Raw genomic sequence first — 20,886 nt, forward strand, 5'->3', positions numbered from 1 at the left:
TTGTCATGGCTCTCACTTCTTTAGGGTATATACCTAGTAATGGGATGGCTGGGTCAAATGTTATTTCTAATTCCAACTTTTGAAGGAATCGCCATACTGCTTTAAAGGTGGTTAGTCTTGAGTTTTACCAATATGCTCTTCTGCCTTCCTTGAAAACATTATTTGATCCCTTAATTTGGAAAGGGCCCAGAAACTATGGAGTGGCTCAGGAACCACTTGCTGAAAGGTGGACATTTCTCAAGCTCCCTGGTCTCTGTCCACCTAACCTGCTTTCTTTTAGAACAGGTTTAGATGTTGATTTAAACTCATCACAAAGTCTCTGGCCTGTGACTCCTCTCAAGGCTTCCAGTGAGCACAAGAAAAACTCAGATCTGTCAGAATGCACCTATGACTGGCACCTGGGCTCCACTTAGACAAGCTCCATTCTGCCTGACAGAGCCAAAGCAGCAGCCAGGCTGGGACGAAAGGAGAAATGTGTTTGGGTGTGGTCAGAGAGATAACATCACGTCAGTAACAACACACTCCATGGGCTAAGGCCCATGCACAAGGTGTAGAACTTTGCTTCTGCCAAACAGAAATTCACTTCAAAACCATTTTGGTCCAGGGTTAGGGTAGGGTAGTGGATACTGTGCCTTCCAACCTAAGGGATAAGAAGGTACTCAAAATCTACAGTGGCTCCAACAATGGACTCAAGCAAACCAATGACAGAAAAGGTGGTAGAGGAGTAGGCAGTATTTGATTCTGCTGTACCTAGGGCTGCCATGAGTTGGAGCTGACTTGATAGCAACTAACAGTAACAACAGGTACCAGGTAAGAGCTTGAGACTCATAGAGACCCAGGTTTGATTCCTGACTCTGCTCTGTCCCTGAATCAATTAGCCTCCTTCTGCCTCAGTTAACACTCGTGTAAAACTACAATAATGGTGGCCACTTCACAGAATTGTAGTGAAGGTTAAATAAGACAAGGATGTGAAGAACTCAGCACAAGCCTAGACATGTAGTAATAATAAACATGACTTTATATACATTGCCTTATATATTCTGATGATCAAACTAAACTGATGCAGGGGAAGGCAAAGTCACTTGCTAGGAAGGAGAGGTTCTAGTATCCCAGCCAGGCTGTCTGGTCCCACAGCTTACGCCCTGGCACCACACTGTGCCTCCTCAGGAAATGTCAATGTTGCTGTTGTTTGTTGTTACGTTGCTCCCGTCATTGTTGTTATAGGTTCCCTTTCTGGTGGCTGCAATGGAAGCCAATAAAGGAGTATGAACCATGCCAAGTCCTTTCCAGGAAGGCTAGAGAGGGCTGAGCAACCTCAGCAACTCTCTACTTGTTGCCTGCACTGCCAAGCTCTAGGTGAAGGGAAGTTAGACTGAAAGACGAATTAGCCCTAGTGAAGCTACCTTTCCTTAATGCTGGCAAGGGCAGAACCGCCAGGGAGATGCCTCATGTTTGGAATCATGAGCTAGAGAAAACAAATACATCACCATGGGAAACTAGAAGAAAGACCACCAAACAAACAGGAGAGAGGTCCCAGGAGGCACGGCAAAGCGGTGGGTACTAACTTGTAGCAGAAGTTTGCATTGTGCTTGTAGAACCGGCAGAGGTTTCCATCATCAGGGGGTGTGGCACAGAAGAAAATGGATGGTGACAGATTGTATCGGCCAATCTTGCAGAATTCATCAGTTTCTCGGGGAGCACCAGGTTCAATAGCAACACGATCACCTGGAGAAGAAAACAAACACTGCACCATGTCCCAGTGTGCAAGCAGTGTCTGCTGGAAGGCAAGCCCCCGCCTGCCTCATTCTTTGTTTTCCAAACTTAAAATCATGAGCTGAGGCAGAGATGGGAAAAAGTGCATGCACACAGGCAGATGCCAGATGGGACTTTCTAGCCTCATGAGTCACCCTTCTCTCTGGGGACCAGGGTACCCTCAGCAAGCTCAGCCCTTTAGTTCTTCACAGGAAACCTGGGATGCAGCACAGACTCACACTCTGGGAGAAAATAACCAGCCTTCTTCTCCACCAACCGGTTTGGCCTGCCCTTTTATCAACCTGTGCAACAAGCCAACCTGCCCCTCTAGTTCAACAGTCAGATCCCAGCTTAGGAAACACAGAACCCAGCCCCATCTCGAAGGCAAGGCAGGTCTAGCCCCCATCTCAAATAGCTGCCAACACAGAGCTAGTGTGTGGTGTTTGCAGACATTTTTTTTTTCTTTACCTGTTCCAAAAATATGGGGTAAGTGTTTACAAAGACAAAAGCTATAATTATGACCTGTCTTATGTTTAATGTGTTGTGTTTAGAAAATGACTAAAAGTCAGCTGATTCCCAATGAGCAGAACCTATAAGTCCAACAGTCTGCCAGGGCCTCAGATTCCGGTAAAGGAGATAGTAGCATCCAAGACATGTGATCAGCAGGCCCTATTCAACTTCCACTCTGTCTCATTATCCGTGGTTGGAAACCCAGAGTTAGAATTACCCTCCAGTTATCTTTTCTATCTTTTTATTCTGAAAAATTTCAAAAACACATCAAAGGTAAAAGAACTATCACACTTAATTGCTTATCTATTCATCTATCCTTCAATCTGTCTTCCATCCATCAATCTATCTTCTTTTCTGATGCATTTCAAAGTAGGCTGTAGACATGAGTACATTTTAACACTTCAGTATGTTGTTGTTGTTGTTATGTGCTGTCGAGTCAGACCCGACTCATAGCGACCCCTCCTTGGTTTCTGAGCTGGTATCACTATGGAAGTAGATTGCCCAACCTTCATTTCGAGGAGTGGCTGGTGGGTTTGAATCGTCAGCCTTCTGGTTAACAGTTAAGTGTTTCATATACTTCAGAATACTTATCATTAACTAGATTCCCGTATCTGATTGTTTTCTTTTCTTGATATAAAATTTAGATGCAATGAAAGGTACATATCTTAAGTGGAACATTAGGTGAATTTTGATAAATGTATTCACCTGTGTAATGCAAACCCCTATCAAGATGCAGAACATTATCAGTACCCAAAAACTTTTATTCTGTGTTCCTTCCCTGTCAATCCCCACCTGAACTCCCAGAGGAAACCAATGTCCTGATTTTTTTTTCCACCACAGATTAGTATTGGCTGGTTTGGAACTTTATAAAAATGTGGTCACATAGTACGTACTCTTTTGCATCTGCCATCTTTCACTTGGCATGATGCTCTTCAGATTGATCCATATCATATTGATAATTCATTCCTTTTTACTGCTGAACAGTTTTCTATTATATCATTATCCCTGATATTCCACAGTCAGGAGCCTTTCTTCTTTTGACAGACACCTGGGTTGTTTTCAGTTTTCTAGTTGTTTTTTTATGTGTCTTGCCTGCTAATCTAGGATGAGAGTGCCTCAGGATTAGTTTTCTCTTTCATCTTTATTTGGGAGCTCTGGTGGTATAGTGGTTAAGGAATTAGGCTGCTAAGCAAAATGTTGGCAGTTCAAATCCACCAGCTGTTCCACGGGAGAAAATGAGATAGTCTGCTTTGTAAAGATTTACAGCCTTGGAAACCCAACGGGGCAGTTCTACTCTGTCCGAAAAAAATGGGGGTTGCTATGAGTCACAATCGACTTGATGGCAGTGGGTTTGTTTGGGTTGGTCCATCTTTATTTCTCCACAGTGTCTGGCATTGTGCTAGACTCATTTTTATTGATAAACACAAAATTTGTGAATTGAAGGGAAAGAAACCATGGCATATAAGTTTCATTACTACCTAGAAAGGCAAGTAGTTATCCAAAGGCTCTTAGTACTTGCCTTTGCAACAGTTCAGATGGTTCATCCTCAGGCCAGTACACAGCCCTGCAGAGAACTCCAGTTACACCCATGAGAAAGTGAGTGGCCTCTGTGTTTGAGGAACACAGAGCACAGGCTTGCAGGAGGAGACTTTAACATCACCGGTGTTGCTGCATGCTGAACAACATTTTGACTGGAATTAAAACCCATCTGAACTTGAGAGTGACTCATACCAGCTAATCAGATACTAGCCTACAAACCCTGGCAGGTCCTCCTGCCTGAGCCAAGGCAGTCAACCCTATAGAAAGGAGTAGAAACCTCCCCTTCTGACAGGGACAAAGTGAGAGACCAAGACGAACATGAGCAAGGCACTTGTGTCCAGTAACACAAGCCTAGAGAATGACCCACTGTCCTTGTGCTACACCAATTGTAGACACTGAGTAAGCACTTGTTATAACTTAAATTTAGAGAATCCCACTCTTGGTTCAGACCTCATCCCACTGGAAAGAACTAATTATCAGTGGCTGTTGGAAGCTATGAACGTTCCACTTTGCAATAATCCTGCAAAATCACAGGGTCTTTCTGGACTTCCACTAATGATGAATGGAGGTCTTGGCTTAACATTCCTCAAGGATATACACGTCTTGCATCTTCAGAGGTGTTCAATCCTTCTCTGTGTGGCTGGGCTCAGAAAACCTTAAAATAAACCTCACATGATAGTTCATGCTAATCCCCTCCCCCATCGTCCCCTACATAATCTGACATCATCTCAAGGCTGGGCAGTAGCCTCAGCAGCAAAGGAAGGTTAGTGTCAATAGCTAGCTATGCCAACACAGCTTGGATTTAATTCACTGTGTCAGAGAACAAGAAAGAGTCTGCTACAGCTGAGAGCTACTGAATGAATTAAGCAAACATAGGAAAAATATTGGTGGTTTTCCAGCCATCTAATAAAAATTGAAGACTGAATCCAAGGCCTGGTTCTCAGCATGCTGAGGCAGCTTGAGGTTTTGGTCCCTAGAGCATGTTCCCTAGTCCTTTACCTGGTTTAGGAGCTCTAGTGGCACAGTCATAAAAGCATTTGGCTGCTAACTAAAAGGTTAGTGGTTCAAATCCACCAGCCACTCCATGGGAAAAAGATGAGGCAGTCTGTTTCCATAGATTTATAGCCTTGGAAACCTGATGGGGCCGTTCTACTGTATCCTAAAGGGTTGCTATGAGTTGGAATTGACTCAGTGGCAGTGAGTTTGTGTGCTTTGGTTTTACCTAGTTTATTTCTTACTTGACTACAGGTGTCAGATTAATTACTCTTTCCTCAGACAAGCCAGGTATCTGGGTCAAACATACCAATAGCACGCTGCCTTCTCCTCCACTGCCCTTAAAATAACTGTGACTAAGTCACTGTCTATCTCAGAAGTATGTTACCCTGTGGAAGATAAGATCCATAGTTACAGGAGCTAAGACTGTCTTGTTCACAGCTGCAAACCCAGTGATTAGCAGAGAGCTTGGCTTAGATAAAGCATGTATAAATATTTATGTTGAATGAATAAATAAGTTGGTTAGCTGAGGGAGTTTGCTGACCTGGTTTCAGGTGCTTTACCAGTGGTCCCACTTTGAAGACTGTTCCTGAAGCTTCATGCCCCAGTACCATTGGCTTTTTCACAACGAAATCCCCAATTCGACCATGCTGCCAGTAGTGGACGTCTGAGCCACAGATGCCAACTGAATGCATCTTCAGCAGCACCTCTGATAAGAGAAAGGAGGAAGAGAAAACAAATGAGGGATGGAATGATCCCTCTGGCACTCTGAGGTGTCCCAACGATTTCCCTCCAGACAGGTGAGGGCTGGGTTTCCAAGACCCATGGTGAAAGTTAGACCACAGGGGAAAACAAGCCAAATAGCAACTCCAATTAGATCTTACAAGGCAAAAAATCTTCTGTAGAGCAAATTAATACATTAACTGCACAAATAAGATATTATTTAGTAGGAAGAAAAGCATCCACCACTTAAAAGAACAAACTAGTTTCCAGGAGATAACTGTTTCGACACAATAAACATGCTGAACACCTGACTCTTATCTATTCACAAAAGAATCTCACATAAAGGGAATCTAGCAGAACCTCCACTTAGCAACACTTTGTGAGCTATCAGGCTGAGTGCTTCATGCCTGTTTTCTAAAACAGTGAAGCTTTAATTTAAACTGTTCAACAATTTCAACTGACATTTCCCCTTCATGGGTTTGATAAAAGCTGAGATTTGGTGCTATTGTGTTGTCAGCTTTCCAAGTTTAAAATGATGTTCCTGAGGCCCTGCACTGAAGTAAGCACTGAAGGATTACAGGCTCAGTGTGACTGCGATGGCCATGTTACAACTATCTTCCTGAGAAAAAGTGCTGCTTTTGAAAGAACAGAGATTCAAAAGCTCTGTTACACATTCAGATGCCTCACACACTGCCCTCACCACAAACTACGTGCCATCCACCAGGTGTGGCCCTGTAGAACTTTTTCCGTCTTTGGTTTTGGTAAACAGAGTGAGAAATGACAGAGTGATTTCTAAGAGGAAGGGGTAGGGAAAAGTGTTTTGAGTTAGGAAAATCACTTCAGGGTTTCCTCTCTTGAAATGACCAATTTGTAGTAATAAGAGGTAATATTTGACTTGCTAGAACTACCGCTAAAATTTATCATCTTGTCCCCTTCCAATTCACGGGTAGCACATGAAAGAGAATAGAATGCTGCTTCCAAGAAGCCAAGATAGCACTTGTTTAGCCACCTCTAGAATCAACACTAACTTTTCAGGATCCAGTGAGGTGCTTCTCTTGCTTATTTGAATATGATACCTTGGTGAAAACACTTAAACTCTAAATATGTATATTACTTGCTAATCACTGATAAAAACAGCTATTGTCTGTGATCTTATCACTACAAATCAGTAACCCAATGACCCAGATCCAGAGCAAAGTTCTGCAGCTAGGAGGAGAGCTGCCTTCAACCTGATGTTTCCTAACAGGGGAAGAATAAGCTACAGTCTTGAGGGCTGAGCGGCTGAGTAGGGAAGGGGCATGATGCGCTATCTGCAGACATTCTGCCCCTTGCCTCCAGCCTCCTTTCAGGGTCCCGCAGACGATGATGTGGCACTCCAGGGATGGGAGGGATTGGAAAACTGTCAGCAGGGATCTGCCCAGCAGCTCTAGCCAACAGGGCAGCATGACTTCCCAGGCCCAGACACCACCCCACGAAACGTGACTGCAGTCTTGGCCTGGCAGCCCTGCCCATTGAAAAACCCAGGAAGAGCAGAGCAAAAGTGTAGGGAACCCTGCCCCACTGTGCTTACCTACTTTCTGAGTTTGGTTGATTAGGGCAGTGTGGCAGCCCCTCCCCTCCCACTGGGCACAAGGCTGTCCCACTCTTCAGGAAGGAGACAGGAATGACATGATGTTCCCTTTTCTAACGAATTAAAATCTATACACTCACTCCTTTTCAAAACTTGCAGAAGGAAATAATCTGGTAACCCAAATAGCAGTTTATGGTGGTTAGATTAATCTAAGATGTCAGGATGAAAGAGGAACAATTTTGCCTTTGGTCTACAGCTTGAAGATCTTTTTATGCCAAAAACTCCTTGGGACAAGTCAGCAGTCTGATCTAGTAACTTTTTTGGTTCTCTCACTGTTTCTTTTATTTTGTGCAGCAACCAAATTAACCCACCCAGTCATGCTGTACATGTCAGACTAGGTTCTCTGCCTAACAAAAGCACAGTTTCTAATGGAGGCAAAGGTAATAAGCAGTAGGAAAAGAGGGATGAAGAAGCAATGCACATATGCCTCCAAGGTAAACAACAGGAAATCAATAAAACACAAGTCCTGTTTCCCAAGGACCTACCATTTGGGCCTGGTTCAGGGATAGGGTAGTTTTCCTAAAGGAAACAAAATTGAAAAAAATCATTTAGCATACATAATAACTTTATGTTATGAGCATTTTCAATTTTTTTAAATTAGAGTTTCATGCAAATATTTCTTCTTAAAATTAGCACAGGCTCAGATAGTGAATGTCAGTACGCTGCATGGTGTGCTGGGAAAGCCTGTCTAGCTGTTTAACACTCCTATGAGTAACAGAGCAACTGACCCAGATATAATTCACAACATACTCACAAGTATACAGAGGACTGAGTCATGGCACTGAGTGACATGTCACAGGGTGCGATAATGTTCTGAAGCTGGGTTTCCTCTCTGGAAAAATGCCAACTGCCTCACAAGTCAGAGAACCCAATCTTCAGACCCAGAAAGAGCTAACACTAACTGCTGACCTTGTCCCACCCACTACTGCAACTTGCCCAAGGACTAACAGGAAAACATGCTACCCGTATCCCTAGGTCTCACTCACTATTCTTCACCTGTCCTTCCCGTACTATTCAACAACCAAGCAAGGAGGATGTGTGGGCTGATTCTGGGTCTCCAGATCTGCCTTCCATGTTGGATCTTTCTCTCGTGGTAAAACATGTTAGATACAGATTTGTTTGGCCTATCAAGCTCCCACAGGAAAAAAATGAGGGTACTCCCTGAAGTTACGTGTGAGGGCTTTTCTCTCTGGATGGGATGGAGAAAGTGTCTCTGCCAGCCGACCTTCTCTGTTTTGGTTACCTCCAGCACTGCTCTAACACAAAATACCCATAAGTGGAATGGCTTTAACAAACAAGAGTTTATTCTCTGATGGTCTTGGAGGGTAGAAGTCTGAATTCAAAGTGCCAGGCTCTAGGGGCTGGGTGAAAGCTCCTTGACCTTAGGCTTCAGCTCTGCCTCTTGCTCCCACTCACTGAAGCTGAAGGCTCTCTTCACTCAGGCAGCTGCTGGCTGCTGAGGCTGACAAACCCAAGGTTGACAAGTGAAAAGGCACAGTCCCGATATTATCAAACCACACAGCAGGCCATTGATTCAAGTCTATCAGGAGTCCCAAAATCGGGAGACAACATGGCAGGCTGCTGAACAACGACTCAGCTACATGTGGGGTTCAAGTGTGCAGAAAGCTGCAGACCATTCCCAAAGCTTCTCCTTATATATCAGAAGCAGACCACATCCCTAAAGCAGCTACTCAGCTGTTCATGGCAGATTCCACCATGCAGTTGGTTACCAATTTCTCCACAGGGAAAAACTATATCCAGCTGCCTAGCCACTCAAAACCAGGTCCAGTCAAGTTGACATATAACCTTAACTACCACATTCTCCCTTTAGATCAGCACACAAACTGGTACTGGTCCACTCTTCCAAAAGCCCCAAACGGAGATTTAGAGGCTCCCTGGGAACATAGAGGATCTACATTTTGGCCATTCTCACAGGTCAAAAAAGCAATCCAAAAGAGGTTAACAGGGGCTGGGGGGAGGGAGAGGTGCGGAGTTACTGCTTAACAGAGTTTCTGTCAGGGGTGATGAAAAAGTTTTGAAAGAAGATAGCAGTGGTACAACATGATGAATGTATTAATGATCCTGAATTATATATTTAAAAATGGTTAAAATGGCAAATTTCATGTTACATATCTTTTACCACACACACACACACACACACACACACACAAAAGCTATTCTGGTGTTTAAAGTAATTATTATTTATTCACTAAGCTTTTTTTCCCATTGCCAACAATTGTTAATTCCTAGTGACAAGGAGGAAGGGTACTCAGTGGCCAAGTCCAAGTGTTCAATTTACTAAGGCAGCCAAGAAGAAGAGGCAGAAGAGATATAAAATGTTCACAGCACCTACTGTGTGCCAGACACTGCTGGGGCTCTATACACATCCTGGCATGTGTTCCTTACCACAATCCAGTTTGCCAATGAGAAGCCAGAGGCTGGGAAGTTAAATAATTTTGCCAAGCTCACACTGCCAGAGAGTGGATGAACCAGGGAGGGAGGAAATCTATCTAGAACTGGCCACCTGAGGATAGCTGGTGTGACCAAAACCTCTCTCAAAGAAGAGCTGCTGGCTCCACAGCTGACATTATACAACATCAGGGAGTGATATATAAAATTATGTTTCTGTTGGGTGATATTTCAAAGTGAAGATTAATTTGAAGTAAAAAATTAAGCCTTTACTTCAAACATGGAACAGCATCTTGCCTTCCCTGCTAGAGATGGTAGCAGGCAACTGCCCAGGCTCTGGGAGACAACACCACAGCATACTCCTTCTGGTCTTACCTCCAACCTAGCCAGGCTGGAGCATTCCATTTGGGGGTGGAGATGTAGTAAAATGCACATAACAAGTAGGCCCTGGGTCACTACAGATTACTACTGTAAATATTTACTCAAGATAACAGAATCCACCGACTTTGCCTTTACCATGCAAAGCTGCAGTGACTCTCCCAAACACTAGAGGGTACTGTGCCAACAGCGTGGTTTTTCCTGAGCAGCAGAAAACAACTCACAGAGCCAGTAAATCAAACACTTCTCTGGGGACACCAACTTCCTTTTCTGTTTTCTTACATGCTGACCTGAATCACCCTTCCAACTCAGGCCCAACTCCTGTCTCCCCTCTCTGTAGTATACATGCCACCTGAGGACACCACCATGTTAAGATCAGTCTATAGGTTTGTAAATATTGTCCTAAGCACAGCTGTGGAGCCCACAATGTTTTAGAATGTTATCACATTACTAAAAAACCCTCAGTGTTCACTTGTGGTTCCTTGGTATGACACTGGCGACGAGCTTCTGTCTGAGATTTCGGTGATCATCTTTCACTTACCCTATTTCTCATCTATTAAAGTTTCTTAGCTCCTCTGAGATCCTGAACTTTCACTTTTATCCCACATTCCCTCCCTTCATTCCCAAAGGTTCAGTAATCTCAGACACTGTCAAGATTTTCTGAACAGGATTTCTTGTCTTTCTGTGAACAATAGTAACAAGTAGATAGAGAGGAGTCGAGTAACTGTCCTTTACTGTAGTGATGTCAGTCTTCCAACACTTTTCACATCTTCTGCCTTCTATTCTATTTTTATTCTATTCTCTGCAGTTCTCCTCCCCATAGAAGCCATGCAAGTACTTTAGGAGGAACTCTCTGTGGGACCATGGAATCATCTCAAGTATCTCTCTCACCCTAAATGTTATTTTGCCTTTCCTAAATATGTTTTCTCAAAGTAGCCTAAATATGTATTTCCTAAGTGGATCCTAGGGAGCGCTGGTGGTGTAGTGCCTAAGGCATTTGACTATTACCCAGAAGGCTGGGGATTCAAACCCACCAGCCACTCCTGGGAAGGAAGATTGGGCAATCTACTTTTGTAGTGATATAGCCTCGGAAATCCAAGGAGGGGTTGCTACTATTCGACTCAACAGCAGTGAGGTTTTTTTTTTTTTTTAATTTAATTAGATCCTAATTGGCCCCCTTTCCTCTACTTCCATCTCCATTGAGTTCATCCCCTCATTACTTCTTGCCTGGATTATAATAGCAACAGCCTCAACACAAGAACTCAGGGGAGGATGCCTTTTCCCTCCTTCAGCCAACCTGAGAGGTTACAGTGGTACAGAACTCAGACTTTGGAACCACCTGGCCCTGTGCAAACCCAGGCTCCCCTCACCAGCTTGTGATCACATACTAACAGTTGCATAATCTCTTGTGCTCTCAGTTTCCTTCTCTGCACAATAGAATCATAAAAGAGTGCTCAACTCATAGTAAATAAGATAGCTCTTATAAAAAGAATATATCAAAGTGTTGTTTTTTTTTTTTTTCCTTCTCCTCCTGTAATTAGCTCTGGGAAATCCTGTTCTTTTGAAAAGAGTAACATGTTTAAAAATTATTTTGGGGAAAAGTTGTAACTCCATTTCTGTTCCTGAAAAAGTTGAAATTTGGAAGAAAGTAAAGTGAAACATTTGGAAGAAATTCTACTTTCTGGGTTTGATTCTGCCAGTTCTGGGAGCGTATAAAACTAGCACCCCACCTTCAAGCAGGGGACAGCAGGTAGGGTACAAAGGTAGCTGGGCCTCACCCAAGGTCCTTAGCAGCCTGCCTTTCCCACCTGCCAAGTCTCCAGTGAATGTGATGGCCAGCTGCCTCACACACTTAAAGAAAGCAGGGGGGAGGCAAACTCAAAAGGTTTCCCAACTGGCAATTCTGTCACAAGAGATGTTATTGTAGCTGCTTTGGTACTGGCAAACTCAGGGTCAAAGTAGAAGGATCAGATCTGTTTCCAAAGTCCATTGGGCCAATCTCCCAGCTCAGGCTCTCTAGGCTCTATCTAGACTTTGCTTTGTTAACAACAACCCTTCTAAAGAACAAATCTACTTAAAGTCTCCAGTGGCCCTGGAAAATCCTAAACCCCTCACATAGCCATGATTCCTCCATCTTACCTCACAATCCTCCTGCAGTTTCCACATCCATCCTGTGCTTGCTCGCCTCATAGGGGCCATTTGCATGGCATTCCTCTCTTCCACTGGCTAACCCCTCTCCTTCTTCAAGATCTCCCAGGAAGCAGGCAGTGAAGGGGAAAGAAGGCATCTGGGATGACTTCCTAAATTCTGGCCCTGCAACTAGGTAGAAAGTGCTAGCACTCCTGTAAGAACTCAGGGAGACTTAGGTGTGGATGTATTGGGATTGAAATGTCTGGGGACATCCAGGTGGGGATATCTAACAGGTGCCAAGGTGTGGATCAAGAATAGAGCCTTTGGAATCATGAGCAGGAAGTGAAGGCAATCACTTCCTGCAAGAAGCCTTGCCTGTCTTCACCAGGCTGGGAAAGTGACTCCTTCCTCTCCTTTGAGCTTCCCTGACAGAGCACTGAATCCAAACAGGATGGCTAAACCAAAACAAACCAGACCTGTTGCTGTCAAGTCAATTACGACTCATAGTGACCCCATAGGAGAGAGCAGCACTGCCTTATAGGGTTTCCAAGGCTGTAATTTTTATCGAAGCAGACTGCCACATCTTTTCCTCCTGTAATTAGCTCTGGGAAATCCTGTCCTTTTGAAAAGAGTAACATGTTTAAAAATTATTTTGGGGAAAAGTTGTAACTCCATTTCTGCTCCTGAAAAGGCTGAAGTTTGGAAGAAAAGTAAAGTGAAACATTTGGAAGAAGTTCTACTTTCTGGGCTTGATTCTGCCAGTTCTGGGAGCATATAAAACTAGCACCCTACCTTAGAACAGCGATTAGCAGGTAGGGTACAAAGGTACAAAGGTGGCTGGGCCGACTTTTCAGTTAGCAACTGATTTTGATTTTGAACTTGATTCTGTGCACTTATCCAGGGCTCCATGTGCCATCCTCTCTATTACAATTTTTTTTCTAACTCAAAATTACAAACATTGCCATGCATTAACTTACTAGATGGTTCTTTAAACAAAAACATTTAATTTCTAAGCTTTTGGATGCTCTAGTCTGCTGGCAATATTAAATGCTCACTCTGTTGAGATCTATGTAAGTGAATGTGTATTTACATGTTGTTTTTTTTATTCTTGGACTGAGTATCATCACTATGTGAGATTTAAACATATTTTCTCTGGTAATTAATGTCCTCCACGTAAATCTGGTTGTGGGAAAACTGCCAGTTTTAGCAGCCACTCTGAAAGACTTCTAAATTAGGTATCAGTATTGTATGTATGCATGTATCTTTCTCATCCTTCTTAAATTCCCTGTCATGAGATTTTTAAAGACAAATATTCCCCCACATCCACAATTCTAGTTTCTCCTATCTCTTAATATTTCTAGGATTTCTTACAGAAAATGTTAAAATCCTATTTGTTGTATTGTTTACTGCTCCTGCTGCTTTTAGGAGAAAAATGTTAGCTTTGTGCCTCATGGCCTTTTGCAGACAAAAGCCCTGCCTTTCCCAAAGAGTTGGCAGAGAAGCCTGTATTTTCTTCCCTGTTATGAATTTGAAGTGGTTTATCTGGTTTGGGCTTTGTTTTGCTGTTGTCACATAATTCAGACAAAGAGCTGGGAGATATTTCTTTGTATTATTTGCTACTATGTGGTTTTCCCATTTGCTGAAGGAGTTTTAATTTAGTTCTTTTTCAGTCTCAGGTGCTTCTGACTGGTAAGTTTAGCTCAGGTATTAGAGGATTAAGTAGCCTGTGTTTCCTCCTTCTGATAATCTCTGGTTCAAACCAGTTACTCATTAATGACTACCAAGACCTTTAAACTGACTGGGCAGAAGCAGCTGGCTCTGTAAGCTGGCAGCAAAGGACAGTGACCAGGGAAGGGGACACGATGCTTGGGACCACTTGAGCTCCCTGTGTTCATGCCACCTCATTTTACCATGTGAAAGCTTGAAAATTAAGGTGGTTGGCCCTAGTAAAATGGTGGGCCTGGGTTTAAGTCTAGACTCCATCTTAATTCCTGCTTACTTCCTCAACAACCATTAACTTTTTTTTTTTTTTTTTTAAATTGTGATTTGGGTGAAGGTTTACAGAGCAAATTCACTTTCCATACAGCGGTTCACATATACTTTGTCTCATGACATTGACCACAGTTTACCACAGTGCAACAGCTCCCTTCCCACTTCCTCCCAATAGTTACCTCTTCCCTGTGTCCCTCCCTCCATGCACTCCTGCCCCCTGAGCTGTCTCCCTGTGCATAAGCAGCCCTTCTTTCTCCCATGATTGTTCTCTCCAAGGAGTGTACCTACTTGAGGTAAATGTTCAACTCATATGCTTGTCTTTTGTTTGTCTGGAAACCACAGGTATGGGTTCAAAACAACCATTAACTTTTGTGCAGACTTAGGCATATAAGAAATGTTTATGTCTGTGGTTAAGCTAAGGAAGAATGCCAACTGAGCATTCCTGAGGGGGTCTTGACATAAAAGACTTATCTGAAATCTCCTACACAAGCAGTTTCAGGAAATGTTCTACCCTCAGAAGTTATTTTAATAGAATGTTCTCAAAGAAGGAATACCTTACTATTGCCCAGTGACCACCTTGTGAATCTCCCTTTAGTCATGTGTTTCTAAAAATTATCTCATGTAACCAATCTAAAAAGCCCACATATGCTCTGTAAGCCAATCAACACAAAGCCCTGCCTCACGTGAGCCTGCCCCTAGCTTCTCTGATTTGCAAACTGCCAATCAGAAAGTTATACTGTTAGTTCCTGATTTTACTGTATATATACGTCACAACTCCTCAGAGTACTTGGTTTCATTTTTGCAGACCAAATGTATCCCTGGTTTGAACTGTTTCAAGCCTTCAATAAATCTCTTCGCTTTTATTCGAACAATTCTTACTCTTAAAGAATACAAATTCCTTCTCACCTAAAAATCTTGATAGTAAACTTTACTGCATATTGCAAGGAGGAGTTTTCACTGTGTTGTATTACAGATACAGAATTATCCTATTTTAAAAAATAAACAGATTTTGTAGCTTAACTAGTAAACAATGTCTACTTTGAGCATTGTGCTGTATATGGGATCAAACTGACAACAGCAACTCAAAAGATTAGATGGGAAACTTTGGGGGCAGTGAATTTAAGTTAATGGGGGAGGGTAAGAAGGAGGATGAGAATGGCTGCACAACTTAAAGAATGTAATAACTGTCACTGAATTTTTCATACAGAAACTGTTGAATTGGTCTATGTTCTACTGTGTATATTCTTAACAACAACAACAAAATAAACAGATTCAATGCAATTCTTCAGACCTAGGGTATAGCACAATCCCTCAAAAAGCAAAAACTCAAGAAATATTTTCATGGTACCCTGATTCAACAGTGTTTAACCTTGATGTTGAAACATTCATTTTATCTGCCCTTTAAAATTATCAACATCAATCCATCATTCTAAAATGACTATTTTCCTTTTACTTGTTCTATCCTCATACAATTGTTCACAAAGCAGAAATCTGGCTGTATTCCTCAGTGTTCAGTTTCCTGGAAGTGGAGGCTGTTTATCCTGTTCTCCTCCCTGTCCAGATGTTTATGTTTCAAATCAGGTAGAGCTGGCTCTCGGGAATAAGGGGGATAAAGTGTGCCAAGATGCTCAGAATATGGTTGATGAATCATTTGTTACTAATCTGTGATGCACTATATACAAAAATTAAGAGAAGCCTTAGACATGTTCATTGTATTCTGACATTGCTACAAATCTAAATGCAGCAACGAAAATAATGGTCCATCCCTGACTGGAAACAAAAATAAAACTGATAGTTTGTGAAGCACCGTATTAAAGGACCCAGAATGTGCCTGGAACATAGAAGACACTCAACATGTTAACTCCCTTCAACTTCCTTACCACTCAAGTGGTAAAAAAAAAATCCCAAACAATTCCCATTCATGATCCATCACCAAAAGTAGCTTCTGTGGAGGAAAACGAAATCAATTATCTTATATTCCAACTTCATGAACCAGTAATTCATTTCCCAATTAAAAGGAACTCTGATTTCTCAGGACTGACCGAAGAGTCATAAAGTAATTATACTGGTAAACATAGCTGAAGACAAGAGTTGCCTGGGCCCACATCATAATAATTTGTTAAGGACAAAATGTGAAGGTCTTGGTCTTTAGCCATCTCCTTCCATGCCGAGATGGTTTAAGTGTCTGATTCTCACTGGGCTCTGGCCTTCTGCTTAACTGCACAGTTAACGTGCTGGATGCCGTGCCGGACCTTTTACATGCACGATCTCACTGAATCCTCATACAACCAAAAGGTGAATATTGTTATTACCATCATTTCACAGAGGAGGAAACTGAAGCGTAAACAGACTAAGTAGGTTAGTGAGTCATTCAGTGAGCAGTACAGCTAGGACTAAAGCCCACTCTGGCCCCTACCCTGGCTTGTGCCCTTATTACTATTTCCATTTAAAAAGGACCTCTAGCAGCTGAGACAGCTGAAAGGACTGTTTCCTTCTTTATGCAATAGCTCAACTCAGTCACTTCTCCCCTTTACTTCCCACAAGTCCCAAAATCTGTCTATTTAAAATAGGGGGGAAAAGTGAGTCTTTAAGTCTGAATGTTTTTTTTTTTTTTCCTCATTATAAAAGAAAACTATCAGTCACTCAGTCTCTCTCTCTCTCTCTCTCATATATATATGTATTTTTTTTCTTTCTCTGCATCTGACTTACCACCCAACTGGCAAATGCCCTAGAGCCTCCAGGCCAGGGAGCACTGGTCTCTGCAATTAACAATTCCCCAAAGGGCAAGAAGTTTAATTCTTCCTTCCCTGCAGCCACAGTGTCAAGAAAGAAAAGGGAATCCTGCCTTCTCCATGGGCAAAAGGGAGACTGGGTGTTAAATTTCTTTCCTGCCAGGTAAGGGATAAGTTCCTAGTGGCCTGAGCTCCACTTGGAACTTGGTGCTCCCACAGAAGCACTTCCCTGGCTGGTTCCTGGCCTTGACCTACAGCAAGAAGGCAGAGCTTGGAGGGACTGTGCCCTTGCTTCTGCTTCAATGTCCCTGTTTCTAGGAATGAGTCTTTCCCCCAAACAATTCCCCTGGCATGAACCAGTTTTAGCTGTGGAACCTGCCTCTGGTCCACCCAAATGGACTAGTTCGCTGGGCCTCAGTTCCCTGCCCAGTTAAGAGTGGAATGGTTTTTAATATGAGCTTAAGTGGCTCTGGAATCCTGGGTGATGCAGTTAACATCCTCAACTGTTAACTGAAAGGTTAGCAGTTCAAGTTCACTCAGATGTGCCTTGGAAGAAAGGCCTGGTGACCTATTTCAGAAAAAACAGTCACTGGAAATGATATAGAGCACAATTCCACAAGGGAATGCCATGAGTAGGAATCCAATTGAGGAGTACCAGTTGGTGGGTTTGGAATCAATAATGATCTCCCCAATGGGGAAAGCATTCTGATTCTTTCCCCTCCAACGTATCTCTTTTGTAATTTATATTCACTACCTAGTCTAGCCTTACTCTTTTTCAAACTCAACTACTGATTTAATGTACCAGGCCCCCAAAATCCTGGATTTAATTTTGGTTCACCCACAGAGAGGATGTCATTGCCCCTCAAAGCTTCCCCAGGACGGTTCTTTCACTTTTGCTGTCTCTGGTTCAGAACTGGTACCAGTCACCTCTATTTTGAACCACTTAGCCCACTTGCCTTATGGCAAGAGGAACAGAGATCCTCACAGGAATGGTACTCCATAGGGTGCTGGGGGTCGACTCTGCTCAAAGGGAGTGGTGGGGCCCAAGAGGGTCTGTATTGGGTAGAGGCAGTGCAGGCTGCCCCGATCACTCTCCTCTGCTGACAGTTGTTTCCTCTTCCCCTCCAATGTTAGGCCTCTCTCCAGGGCAATGTTCTCAGCATCTTTTCTTCTCACTTTACATCTTTCTCTCAGCCTAGGCAGGCTCATCCAAAAGCAATTTCCCAACAGGGTACTACTATCTTGGACAGAGCAATTCTCTGTTGCGCAGAAGAATGCTGTGCACTGAATGAAGTTTGTCCATTGTGCTCTTTAGTCACTATGACAACCAAACCCCCTTTACATGTTTCCAAATGCTCCTGAGGCAGGGGATGTGAGATGTGTAGTACTGCTCAGCAGAGAATAAACAACTCTGGAATCTTTATCTCCAGCCCAGATATCATCCCTCTACTCCAGACCCCTGCACCCAAGGTCATTTCTCAAAGGTACCCTGATGTTCTGTTCCAAAGACACCTTAAATTCAAACATTCAAGCCTGATCTCATTGTTGAAATGCACTCTTCTGTCTAGTACATGACCCCACCACCTCCAGTTCTCCTGATAATCCTGGATCCACCTTGAATCCTTTTATCCAGTTAGTGTACTAACCTCACAGCCTAAATTCTCTAGCCCATCATGTTTTCTAAAGTACTTAACTCTCTGTCCTTAGGATACATCTGTCCCTCTGCAGTCCTTAATCTAGTCAAACAGGTTCTAATACAAAGCTGATGAGGCTAATTTTAAGATGTCCTCCTCCAATCTTCAAGGCTTTGCATACAAAGCCTCACTAAAGAGAGGCAATCTGGCCAGCAGTGGGAGAACATGAGTTTGGCAGTTAAGGCAGAGAATCAAGGGACTATAATTCCGGAGCAGTAGAATATCCAGGTAAAAAGGGGCAGGAGGAAAGGCTAGGCCCCAAGCCCCCTAGAGCCAGGAAAGGAAGGGAGTAGCCTGGGACCACAAAGTGGCAGGTTCCAGGTAGGAATTAGGTAAGGCGAGGGCACGGAGGTTTCCAACAGCTAAGGGAGACAAACTTGTCTGTCAATTTGTCATCCTGTGGGGCTTGTATGTTGCTATGAGGCTTGAGACTGTGCCACCGGTGTTTCAGACACCAGCAGAGTTGTACATGGTACACAGGTTTCAACGCAGCTTACAGACTAAGACAGACTGGGAAGAAGGAGAAGGCCATCCACTTCTCAAAATTTGGCCAGGGAAAACCTTATGAATAGCAGAGATACACTGTCTGATACATTACTGGGCAACTTTATGAACAGCTCGGAAACATTGTCCAACACAGTGCAGGAAGACGAGCCCCTTGGGTTGGAAGGCACGCAAAATAGGACTGGAAAAGAGCTGCTTCACCAGACTAGAACCAACCTTCATGACATGGATAAAGTAACTCTTTCAGGACCTCCATGTGTGACATGGCACAACTCAAATTGAGGAGAAACAGCTGCAAACATCCATTAATAATCAGAACATGGAACGTACGAAGTATGAATCTAGGAAAATTGGAAGTTGTCAAAAATGAAATGGAATACATAAAGATTGATATCCTAGGCATTAGTGAGCTGAAATTGACAGGTTTTGGCCATTTTGAATCAAACAACCATATGGTCTACTATGCTGGAAATGACAGTTTGAAGAGGAATGGCATGGCATTCTTCATAACAAAGGATGTTTCAAGATCTGTCCTGAAGTACAATGCTGTCAGTGACAGGATAATATCCATACGCCCACAAGGAAGACCCATTAATATGACTATTATTAAAATTTCCCACCAACCACCAAAGCAAAAGATGAGAAAATTGAAGATTTTTATCAAGTTCTGCAGTTTGAAATTGACTGAACATGCAATCAAGATGTGTTGCTTATCACTGGTGATTGGAATGGAAAAGTTGGAAACAAATAATCACCAGTAGTTGGAAAATTTGGCCTTGGTGACAGAAATAATGCTGGAGATCGCATGATAGAATTTTGCAAGACCAATAACTTATTCATTGCAAATACCTTTTTTCAACACCACAAACGGTGACTATACACATGGACTTCGCCAGATGGAGTACACAGGAATCAGATTGACTACATCTGAGGCAAGAGGCAATGGAAAAGCTCAATATCTTCAGTCAAAACCAGGCTAGGAGCTGATTGTGGAACAGACCATCAACTGCTCATATGCAAGTTCAACTCGAAGACAATTAAAACAAGTCCATGAGAGCTAAACTATGACCTTGAATATATCCCTTCTGAATACAGAGACCATCTAAAGAAGAGATTTGATGCACTGAACACCCATGACTGAAAACCAGAACAATTGTGGGATGACATCAAGAGCATCATCCATGAAGAAAGCAAGAAGTAGTTAAAATATGAGAAAGAAAGAAAAGACCAAAATGAATGTCAGAAGAGACTCTGAAACTTGCCCTTGAGTGAAGAGTAGCCAAAGCAAATGGAAAAAATGACAAGATAAAAAAGCTAAACAGAAGATTTCAAAGAGCAGCTCGAGCAGACAAAACTAATTACTATAATGAAATGTGTAAAGACCTGGAGTTAGAAAACCAAAAGGGAAGAACATGCCCAGCATTTCTCAAGCTGAAAGAACTGAAGAAGAAATTTAAGCCTTGAGTTGCAATACTGAACGATTCTGTGGGGAAAATATTGAATGATGCAGGAAACATCAAAAGAAGATGGAAGGAATACACAGAGTCACTATACCAAAAAGAACTGGTTGATCTTCATCCATTTCAGGAAGTAGCACATGTTCAAGAACCAATGGTATTGAAGGAAGAAGTCAAAGCTGCACTGAGGGAACTGGCAACGAACAAGGCTCCAGGAATTGATGGAATACCCATTGAGATGTTTCAACATATGGATGTCCTGCTAGAGGCACTCACTCGGTTATGCCAAGAGATTTGGAAGACAGCTACCTGGCCAAATAACTGGACGAGATCCATTTAAGTACCCATTCCAAAGAAAGGCGATCCCACAGAATGTGGAAATTATCAAACAATATCATTAATATCACATGCAAGTAAAATCTTACTGAAGATAATTCAAAAAC

At 42.7% G+C, this 20,886-nt stretch overlaps 1 protein-coding gene across 1 annotated transcript in view; it reads right to left on the reverse strand.

Moving 5' to 3' along the window:
* Positions 1-20,886, reverse strand: part of SORD (sorbitol dehydrogenase) — a 56,638-nt gene that overhangs the window by 31,168 nt on the left and 4,584 nt on the right. The window contains exons 2-4 of the mRNA XM_007935229.2: positions 7,633-7,666; positions 5,339-5,503; positions 1,566-1,725 (exon numbers count right to left, since the gene is read on the reverse strand). Coding sequence (XP_007933420.1) covers positions 1,566-1,725; positions 5,339-5,503; positions 7,633-7,666 — 359 coding nt within the window. The remainder of the gene's footprint in view (positions 1-1,565; positions 1,726-5,338; positions 5,504-7,632; positions 7,667-20,886) is intronic.

The sequence above is a fragment of the Orycteropus afer genome, unplaced genomic scaffold (genome assembly GCF_000298275.1).
Source record: "Orycteropus afer afer isolate SDZICR_OR568_19922 unplaced genomic scaffold, OryAfe1.0 scaffold00026, whole genome shotgun sequence".
NCBI classification, from domain to species: Eukaryota; Metazoa; Chordata; class Mammalia; order Tubulidentata; family Orycteropodidae; genus Orycteropus; species Orycteropus afer.